Below are 9,929 nucleotides of genomic sequence, written 5' to 3'. Positions count from 1 at the left end.
CTGGTCAGTCATCATCGCCACCTGACAAGAAGTATTGTACAACTTCAAGCTGATAATCCAAATGCCTGCACTACTGCATATAGATTTATTGAATGGAAAAAATGACTGGAAGTATCTTCAATATTTTTTACCTTTCTTTTAATTTAATTTTTTTTTACATCTCAAGTATTGGAAGATGACACCTCTCTCATGGTTATTGGTGGCAGGATACATAACTAATAGCAATAGCCACTCACAGACAATCAACAATAAACAAACAGCATTTCACAAAATAAAAAAAAACCAAAGTATTGCAATGAAAACTTCAATACAGCAGAACACTAAATTGAAGACATAGAGAATAATTCACAGATCTCCTGAAACTCACCAGAATATTGCAACATTCATGGGATAAGATCCTCCTGGTGGGCATGAAGCACCCTCCCGAAAATCATGCTGTTTAAGTGTTCCATCTTCACTTGCACTCCAGAGCACATTAGGGTTTCCAACTTCAACCTGAAAAGGAGGTCAAGATTGTGATTACAGGAAGGCTACAGCGATAAGACAAATGGAAAACTTCACCAAACCAAACAATAAAAAAAAAAAAAATTGAATTTCTTTTTTCATGTCCATGAAACAAGTGAAGGGCTAGTTTTGGAGGCCCAAAGAGACCCACTGCTGAAAACAAATACACAAACATGAGTGTTCACACACGCACAGAGCAAACAAGTCAACTAGGTCATTCATACAATGAGATCTCACAGCTAATTTGTTCTCTTCTTGTATGACATTGATACAATGTTGATGGAGCAATAGAATTATCATCAGGGACCCCTCCCACTTAAGTGAGAAAATTAAATAAGCAAACCTGAAATTAAAAAAGGCCAGAGCATGTAACCAAAAAAATTAACCAGAGAAAAGAGCATCAACTTTAAAAAATTCAATTCATCAGAGCATTACTTCTGCATCTCCAGCTCCAGAAACCACAAGCTCGTCAGATGTTTCAGGAACAAATTTAGAGCAGAATATATTTGCAGAATGCCCAGTATCTATAGAATGCAGAAGCTTTCGACCAGTGTAGCTCCAAATATTCACCTGCAAAATTTGAAGCATGATGGATTGACCTCTTTCAATATGCACAAATGTCTCTCTCAGTGTGTGCACATGCATGCAGCAATCACCCTCTCCTTTAGTGCATCAAATTTGTCTGTCAATACAGTTCGAAGCTCTAAAGTAATGTCACACATGAGACAGTTTCCATTTTCTTCAGCCTCATCCCACTTTTTTTCCGGCCAATCACACAACATATGCATTCAGAAGAATAGAGGTGGACCTCCCTTCTACGAGGTCTGCAATCATCCAAATCACAAGAACTCAAGTCACTCAAACTGCAACATACGAAAACTTGAAAAGCAAAATCTGACACTAAACAAAAGTTCACAAGACAAATCAACTAATCTTTTTATTTCATCCAATTGTTTTTCCTACACATGAAACACTATATAATCTCCAATAATACACATATGTATCATACCCGTGTGTCATCTGATCCGGAAATCAAGAATGAACCTTTAGAATTCCAGGCTATGGAATTGACACAACCCTGATGCCCATGTTAGAGAGAGAGAGAGTTTCAGACAACCAATCTGTAAAATCTAAAAACACTTATGCCGCCTTGAGGAAAAATAGCTTTACTCAAGGTATCCTACAAATTCCATCATTCAATCAACTGGCAAATAAAAATCAATCATTGAACATGATGCACATGGCAACTGGTAATCATTTCTTAGCCACTTCAGCGGTCATTCTTTAGTACATCGATCAATAAGTATATATTCAGGCAATATGATCAACAAACCTTGTACTTTCAAGAAAAAGCTTCTATGGGTGAAAAAAGAAAAAAAATCGAAATCCATACTAACCTCCAATTCTCTTTCTTGGGAGAGTCTCCGTATCAATGAGGAATGCATTTGTAAACTGCGATCAACATCCTAAAAAACAACAACAACAACAAAGACATTTGCTGCTATACTTCAACTCCTCAGTGTTAATTAGGCATTAAACTTCAAATAATTATACAAAAAAAAATGTACAATCTTGGCCAGGATAAAAACTAGACGTTAACTAGAACGGAAAGAGGAAAATTCGATCCAAAGTAAAAATTAGGCAAGTATTAAATGGGAGAGAAAGTGGAAAACAATTACAGGACGAACATCGAGGCATCTGCTCTCTAGCAGATTATAGATATTACCATCATGAAAACCGTAATTATCCATTTGAAGCAGGGATATCCACAATCCCTAACACGATCGGAATCGAAAAATAATAATTTGATTAAATGATTAATCACAGCAGCTGCAGCTGCTGCCGCGCATTTAAGGTATGGTGCGGTGTCGCGGTAGAGAGAAGAAACACTATGATATATATGTGGCATCAATTTTCTACAGCTCTCTACTGGAGGGAGGCTAGCCGTCCGGGAAATTTATCAACGTGGTTTTGGGTTTGGAGCGCCGTAAGATGAGGGGTAGGATTTACCGGTTGTTGGGGAATTAAGCAGCTCTGATTTTGCGATGAACGGTGCTGATTCTGCTTGATAAATATCCGGTTGAAAATTTACAATATGGTTCATAATAAAACAGTTTAATAGTTATCTATCAAAATCGAACCTCATTAGCAAGTTCTCGGATTTTTTCCCTCTCAATCTTTCCATTTAAAATGTCATCCTCCTACAATATCCTTAAGAACTCAGTAAAATAATTTGAAAAGGTCACGCTATTATCTTTCATGAAAATAATTAATAGTTAGGGTTATTCTTAAAATGTTTGGAAATAACAGGATAAAATTTTTTAACTATAGAATCAAAATACAGATATTTATAACTACTAATAAAAACCTAAAAGAGAATGAGATGAACAAATCACTGTTCATTCAAATAAACCGCGGGTCTTGAGAGTTTTTACACTGGATATTAAATTAATATTTTCAACATGTTACGAGTTGAGTCATGTTAATCAATTTATTGATTTACCTCTACAATAAATAAATAAAATGTTTAAAAAGTGTTCTTGAACGTGACTGGAAAGCCCGTGAACCCAGATGAACCCCGCGGCAAAGGGTGTCAAAAGCATACAGTAGGCTGTTTCACTCAAATTATAGACTAGCAACAAGCACGAGGAAAGAGCCAGAAATCTCTTTGTTAAATTCAGCGTTTAACACGTTATTGCTGTGGTGTGCAGGGGTGGAGCTGGTAACATAGAGATCAAAATTAATATAATAAGATATATTATTAAAAAATTTATTTATTTAAAATAAAAATATTATTTTATTTTATATTTAAATATTAAATAAAAAAATTAAAATGTTTTGCACGATCCGGGCCTTTATTTGCCTCCTCTGATTCCGCCTTTGATGGTGTGGGGCCACGTTATTAATAGATTTTTCATGGATTGTTAATAATTCTCTTGTTTTTTTGTTTCAATAATATTTTTTAAAAAATTAAATTTTTTATTTTTAAGAATTGACAAAATATCGAATATGAAAAAGTTATTGAAACCTTTTTCTTGAAAATGAATGATTCTTATTCCATCTGGGACAACATCAAGGAGAGCGATTTTGTTCAGGCACCAGGGAGGGACCATGTCGAACAATTGACATGTCCAAAGGTCATACAACACAGGTGAATTCAGGTGGTAGAACGGAATATATCCCCCTCGAGCTTATCCAACCTTCAAGAAGTCTTAGCACACCATAATGTGACTATCATATCATATACGATACGACATCAGCCAGTAATTCAGATGATTTTTTTTCTTATCTTGATTCATAATTTGTTTTTCATAAGCAACTTATGGTAAGAATAAGTTAAAATTACATCAATTTAGAAGTCTATTTTATGAAATGACTCAATACAACCCTTTTGAAAGAACAAGGTTTAGTATAAATTAAACGTTTAACCCGTGTTTCGTCTTAGGTTAAATATTTTAAAAAAATTATTGATATGTGTTTTTTAAATATATTTTTGTACTTAATAAAAAATAATTAAAAATAAAAAGATTTATACATATATTTAATCAAATAAATCAAGAATTATATGTATTGATAAAAAAAAAAAAACATGAATCATAACTAGAAATAAAAATGAAAAACTTGAGAGATGGATATAGATTAAGATATTTAATCTTGCAAGTAAGAATACTTACCCATTATATTTGCTAAATTTATTAATTAAAATAATATTTTTATTTTAGCAAATAATAATAGAAATATAGACACAAATTAAATTTATTGAATAGAATAAAAGGGGAAAAAACAGCATGCAATGATGCACATATTAGAAATAAATATTACTTGAAAATAATATTATATTTTTTTAATTTTCAAAAAATAAAGTTTATCTAAACAAAAAATAAAAAAATTATAAATGAATTATAAATACTTTTTAAAATTTAAATACATAACCAAAAAAAATAATTATCATTTAAAAAAATATCTTTAAACAAAATGAAAGATAGAATTAGACCAAGTTAAAAAATCGTTTCTAACTTTTATATTAAAAAAGTTGGAAAACAACTTAAAAGATCCACTATCTGTTTTTTCATGGGGAAAAAATTAAAAAAAAAGGCCTCGAGTTTTTTTCTAATTTTACATGATTTACAGAGCGTATGTGCTCGAGAGAAAGTAGTGGAGAGGAGAACAATGGAAAGGAAATCAAGTCACTTTCATTTACTTGGAAGCTAAAACTGGGAACAGAAAAGAAGGGGAAAGAGGAAAAAAATAAATCTTTGATTTTTCTTTTTGACAAGCAAAAGCTCTCTCCGACCAAACTTGACAACATTTTATTTATAATAACATGTAAAAAAGATGTTTTCCTTTATTTTTCATCAACATATCCTAGCAAGTTGCTTTTCTTTTTTCTTTTCCTCAGTTTAGATTTTTTAAATATCATCGTATTCCCTGACATCTTCTAGCTACCGTTCAAAAGGTAGAGAAAAGAATAAAGGGAGAGCATATTTTTTACTCTTTCTACTCTCGGAAGCCATGGAAACAAAACAGTGACACCAGGTTCTCTTTATTCTTTGTTTTTTTTTTAAAAAAAGTTGGACGTGACTGGACACTAGCTCAAGCAATGGAATTTCAAGAACTAAAGATATTGCCGAAAGGCATCTGGTTTAAATACCTTGCACCTTTTGGTTTCACCAGTAGCATTCAGTTCCAATTCACCAATGAGTCTGTACTTGAATAGCAGCACTCGAGACATACAGCAACGTTGAAATAGCAAGATCTATTTCTAATCTGAAACAAGAATATCCTTCTCCATGGATGGGTTTGATCACTAAAAAAGAAAAATGTACTCTCTTCATGAAAGAAATAAAAAAAATTGAAGTTAGAAATTCTCTCTGCAAGAAACTACTCAATTGGGCAGGATAAATATGAAGCAAAAGAAATTCTCTTATTTTGTTTTTACCAGAACAATGACTGATATGTTTTGAAGCCTGCTCTATCTTACATCTGGTTTAGATGCTCTGTATTGCTAGTTGCACGTTAATATCACAGGGCTCGAGAACCCAGCCCGAGGCCTCAGACGAGTCAAAAGGCTCGAAACACCTCTCCTTTATTGCGTATATCTTTTCCATGTTTCACTGTAGAGCTAGCAGGAAAACAGGTCACACCCGTGCCCGGGACTCACATGTGCTCCCTCACCTAAATAATGCAGCTCTGTGGTCCCTCGCAGCACCATCATCCCCACAAGACGTAAATTCATGCACTGTTTCATGGAGAAAAGGAATCACACATTAACACATCACTGTCTCGTATCATGAACTTGAGTATGGGGACGACACGTACGTAGGCATGAAGACATCGACACAACCAAGCAAATTATAATCACATCCAACCAGCCAAGCCACCATAATCACTAAAGCAGTCGTATAAAACGACTGAACAGTCATGGATTTTCACATTCAAATTACAATACCATTACAGACAACTGTAGACACTGAGAAAAACAATACTTAGATAGGTGAAATGGTGCCCCTACATGAAGTTGCCCTCACTCGTGCACGTTACACATCATAAAAAGATAACCCAGCAAAACATGAAACTTTGATAAAAATACAAAAAGGAAAGAAAGTGAGAGATGGGTCCCAAGACGACGCCCAAGAAGCGTGCGTACAACCTTTCTTTCTGGGGGACCCCCTCTAGAACTAGTCTTCACATTCACACAGGAGAGATGCTCTCTCTAGCCCTAGTACACAGCTTAATGATTCACCCTCTCCTTTAATGAGACATATTACGCTGCACTTCCATTCCTCTTTCTAGAGACCACAGAAAAATTCTCATGGTCCAAAGCTTGCTGATTTGCATCTCGAATGATTAAACGTTGAACAATGAACATTGAACGCAAGAGAAGTACTGCAATCTTTACTTCCTCTGCCAGTTTCCATCTCTTTAGCTGGGAGATGCTTGTCATGTTCAAATCAACGCCGACATCAATTTTTACCTGACTTATTCTGCACACACCACTAGTAATAACAAATTAATAGCAGAACTGATAGCACCTGGCAGTAATGCCCAGCATTACAGCCAACAATACTGATACTCATGGAGCATCAAGTCCTAAAGCTTTGGCTTTGAACTTCAACGACTTCAAGTACTGAATAGCTTCTTCAAGAACGATAACTGCATCCTTGCCCTTTCCACCTGGAATCAGGTTCTGTAGAATGCTCACTGTCTCACGAATTCTCTCTTTTCTCATCCTCTTGTTTACTGATTCTGAACCCATTTCCTCTGACATCAAATTCGTGCCATTGTCACACCTCGATTCTGCATCATCCTCGTACTCAAAATCTCTAGTGGGTTTTACAGACCTGGCAGTATCCATGAGTGATGGACCATCACTATAACCTCCATCAAACAATTTTCTCTTTTTATTTGAACCATCAGAACTCGCAACCTCTTCTGTGCTTCCATCAAACCAATCTCGCTTGTCGTGAGTTGTCATTGTATTAGGTGAATGACCCGTGCTAGTAACTTCTTCATCCTCGGTGTAGTCACTATCATCATCTGAGTAAAGCAAGGCATTCAGTTCTTCAATGTCCTCGTGCACATCAGTTTGCATTTCGATCCCATCATCTTCAACAAATTCATCGGTTGAGATTGGCCCTAAATGAAAACTTCGATTTTCTTTAGCCCCGGTCACTTCCTTGTTCAAATCAAAAGCAATTGTCGGTTTTGGGATCCAAGACTTCAAGCACTGGGCTGGAGTCCCAATTCCAGAACTAAAGATCAAAGTTGTTTGATCGCCTGACTGGTCAAAAACAAGGAATCTTTTCTGAGCGCGACCAGAGTCTGATTGGGGCACGATGTCCTTAATTTCACGAGGGGCAGTGGGAAGTTTCTCTTTGAGAACAGTGTCCAAAAGAGGCCTTTTCTCTTTAAGAACAGAATTAAAAGGAGGCATGAAGGCCTGTCGGAAGCGGGGCAAACCATAAAACCACCCACGCGGTTCATTTTCCTGACCAACCTGCGAGCGCAGAAGCTCAGCAAATGGATATTCGGGCAGACCATTTGTAGAAATCATGTTAACATTAGGGTCCATTAGCAAAGGAGGATTATTTTGCTGCCCAGAGGAAAATGAGGCACCCAAGTAATTCGTATTGGGTGATTGCCAATTAAATTGCTGTTGAGGAAACAAAGGTCCCCAATCTTCTCCCATTCAACCAAAACAATCACCTGTCACATTAAAAACGATTTCACACATTGTAAGAAATCTTGGGAGAGTTCACAACTGCGTTAACGCAATCAGACACAGCAAAACATACCAGAAAAAAGGATTTCTGCAGTAGTGGAAGTGACTGTTCACTTGCTTCTTCGTTCAGTAATAACGAAAAAAATAAAACAATCCAGCTTTAGCTTGAAAACGAAAGGGAAAAGTAAATCTACGTTACAGGTTTAAGCAAATGACGGAAATATTCAGCCTGAAATACAATAAAGAAAAAAATTAGTAGACTAAAAGCATAGCAAAAACCTGCATCCGTTATCAACTACAAAAGAGAAGACCAAGGAATCTAAAACATGAATAAAAAAACAGAGAGCGGAGAATAAGCCAGAGAATGGCACAAACAAGTACACAAATAAGTGGGAATCTAATTCCTCAAGGAAAAAAAAATCGAACCAAAAAAAGTTCAATTACACTGACCTGGCAATCCTGGAGAGGTTGAAAGCATGCTATAACTCTAACAATAATGGTGGCACACCCAGCAATCCCATTTTCGTGTTTCAATGCCCGAAAATTTGTTTGGCTCGCTGCTTGGCACACCATAACTACTTCCCAGCCCTTCAATTAATTGATAACAGAGATTCCGGAGAACAACAAACAAAGTACTTGGAATCCGTAGAGCAAGACAATATCAATTGAACAACAGAAAACTAGATTAATTGTCGACAAAGGGAAACCTAATACAAGAAACTGGAGGGACAAGCACGGCTAAGAAATAAATAAAAAAAAGTAATCAGGTTTTTCACCAAGGAAACAAAAAAAGAGAAAGGAAGCAGAGAGAAAAAGGAATATTTGGTACTATTCAGCTAATCTGGCGAACGTAACAGGGAACGACGACGAAGAAAGTGGATCCCATCGAGATTAGACGAGTGACAAGACGAAAAGGCTTAAGAATCGATGCTACTGAACGAAATTTACAGGATCACTTTACAATACAGGTTCAATGAGATAACTTTCCGATACACATCAATAGAAAGACTCAGAAACCACCGCATACTGTTTCTCTCCCAGAAATACCGCCACGGTTGTTCCTTCACCAATACCAATTCTACAAACCTGCAAAAGGATTTCCATGTCAGAAACCTAAATTCATAATGATTTACACAGTGGTTGTAGATCAGATATTTTATCTCTAACAACCTCGTGAAAGGTTGTGTGTAATAAATTGGAAATCCAGCATGATAGGATGAACTTCAATATTTTCTAATTTTATTTTCCTGAGATTTCTCAGCAAACCAAACCAACTGAACTGAAAAATGCATAGCTAGGAAAAACTAACTTCCTCGATCAAAGCTGCAGGCAAGAACAGTAAATCCAAGAAGGAACAGATTCGCAAATCAGAAACTAACATGAGGATCTCACTTTCTCCAGTAACTAGAACCCAACAGTTAGCATGGCACAGTCCATTTCTAGCCAGACAATTTGCAGATAAGTTAACACAGTCCCGTTTAGAAAACTGATGATTTTGTGCGAGCGATCAAATAATATCAAACCCCCAAAACAGCGAATTGGTAAAGAACTTACAGAGAAAAATAAGCACTTTAAGCTGCTCAATTCTTCAACTTGAAACTCAGATCGAAAACTGCAGGCCGCACAGCAATGAATGAAGGCTTTGTTTTTCAGAGAGAGACAGAGAGAGAGAGTAGTCAAAGTGGAAATATTGAGAACGGACGGGAGGAGTGATTATATAGAAAACAAATTGACGGAATTGTCCCTGTGAGTGGGAATAATAAAAGTAATAACACTACACAATAAACACAACAAAAAAGAAAAGCGAGTTTTCATTTTCATACGTGCGTGCGTGCGTGAGGAGTGCACGCAAGGTATTAGTGTACAATCATGATGCACCGTAAGATTACTCTTCCCCTCTCTCTCTCCTGCGGGGCGGAGTATCATGACGTTTGGTTGTGTCCGGCCACAACTACAGACCATGGTTTTTTACTCCTTACTTTGGGGTGCTTTAAGTGTTTAAATATTGTTATTTAATTATTATTTTTTATAAATATATTAAAATTATTTTTTTTATTTTTAAAAAATTATTTTTATACTAACACGTCAAAATAATTCAAAAATATAAAAAAATATTTTTAAACAAAAATTATTTTTTATTTTAAAAAAAAAATAATTGTCTAAAATACAATTTAAAACGATTTTTTCAACTTGAACAATGAAT

At 35.7% G+C, this 9,929-nt stretch overlaps 2 protein-coding genes across 5 annotated transcripts; both read right to left on the bottom strand.

Moving 5' to 3' along the window:
- Positions 1–367: 367 nt before the first annotated feature.
- On the bottom strand, positions 368–6,273 carry LOC118031575 (protein ALTERED SEED GERMINATION 2). 3 transcript variants are annotated; one of them, XM_073412548.1, is made up of 5 exons: positions 5,156–6,273; positions 1,902–1,970; positions 940–1,074; positions 742–847; positions 368–495 (listed from the first exon to the last, which is right to left on the bottom strand). In XM_073412548.1, the coding sequence occupies exons 1-4, from the start codon at positions 5,234–5,236 to the stop codon at positions 821–823; spliced, it is 312 nt and encodes a 103-aa protein (XP_073268649.1). In that variant the 5' UTR covers positions 5,237–6,273; the 3' UTR covers positions 368–495; positions 742–820. The 3 variants fall into 3 exon arrangements, 2 of the variants coding, with proteins under 2 accessions (XP_073268649.1, XP_073268650.1); XM_073412549.1 differs by having other exon boundaries at positions 389–495; positions 729–847; XR_012171201.1 differs by lacking the exons at positions 742–847; positions 940–1,074; positions 5,156–6,273 and adding an exon at positions 1,075–1,328 and having other exon boundaries at positions 1,902–3,223.
- A 153-nt stretch (positions 6,274–6,426) lies between these two features.
- Positions 6,427–9,433, bottom strand: LOC118031574 (transcription factor bHLH145). 2 transcript variants are annotated; one of them, XM_035036033.2, is made up of 4 exons: positions 9,281–9,433; positions 8,177–8,812; positions 7,800–7,955; positions 6,427–7,710 (listed from the first exon to the last, which is right to left on the bottom strand). In XM_035036033.2, the coding sequence occupies exon 4, from the start codon at positions 7,691–7,693 to the stop codon at positions 6,578–6,580; it is 1,116 nt and encodes a 371-aa protein (XP_034891924.1). In that variant the 5' UTR covers positions 7,694–7,710; positions 7,800–7,955; positions 8,177–8,812; positions 9,281–9,433; the 3' UTR covers positions 6,427–6,577. The 2 variants fall into 2 exon arrangements, with proteins under 2 accessions (XP_034891924.1, XP_073268648.1); XM_073412547.1 differs by having other exon boundaries at positions 6,427–7,712; positions 7,803–7,955.
- Positions 9,434–9,929: the final 496 nt, after the last annotated feature.

Source organism: Populus alba, chromosome 11, assembly GCF_005239225.2.
Source record: "Populus alba chromosome 11, ASM523922v2, whole genome shotgun sequence".
NCBI classification, from domain to species: Eukaryota; Viridiplantae; Streptophyta; class Magnoliopsida; order Malpighiales; family Salicaceae; genus Populus; species Populus alba.
Note: the sequence above shows the minus strand (reverse complement) of the source record. Positions and strands in the feature narration are given on the sequence as shown.

Coding starts and splice junctions, on each gene's coding strand:
- LOC118031575 (XM_073412548.1), bottom strand. CDS start 5,236: ATGTCTCGAGTGCTGCTATTCAAGTACAGACTCATTGGTGAATTGGAA. Junction 1,971..5,155: donor GTGAAACCAAAAGGTGCAAG/GTATTTAAACCA, acceptor GTTGTTTTTTAG/GATGTTGATCGCAGTTTACA. Junction 1,075..1,901: donor CCCAAGAAAGAGAATTGGAG/GTTAGTATGGAT, acceptor CAAATTTTGCAG/GTGAATATTTGGAGCTACAC.
- LOC118031574 (XM_035036033.2), bottom strand. CDS start 7,693: ATGGGAGAAGATTGGGGACCTTTGTTTCCTCAACAGCAATTTAATTGG.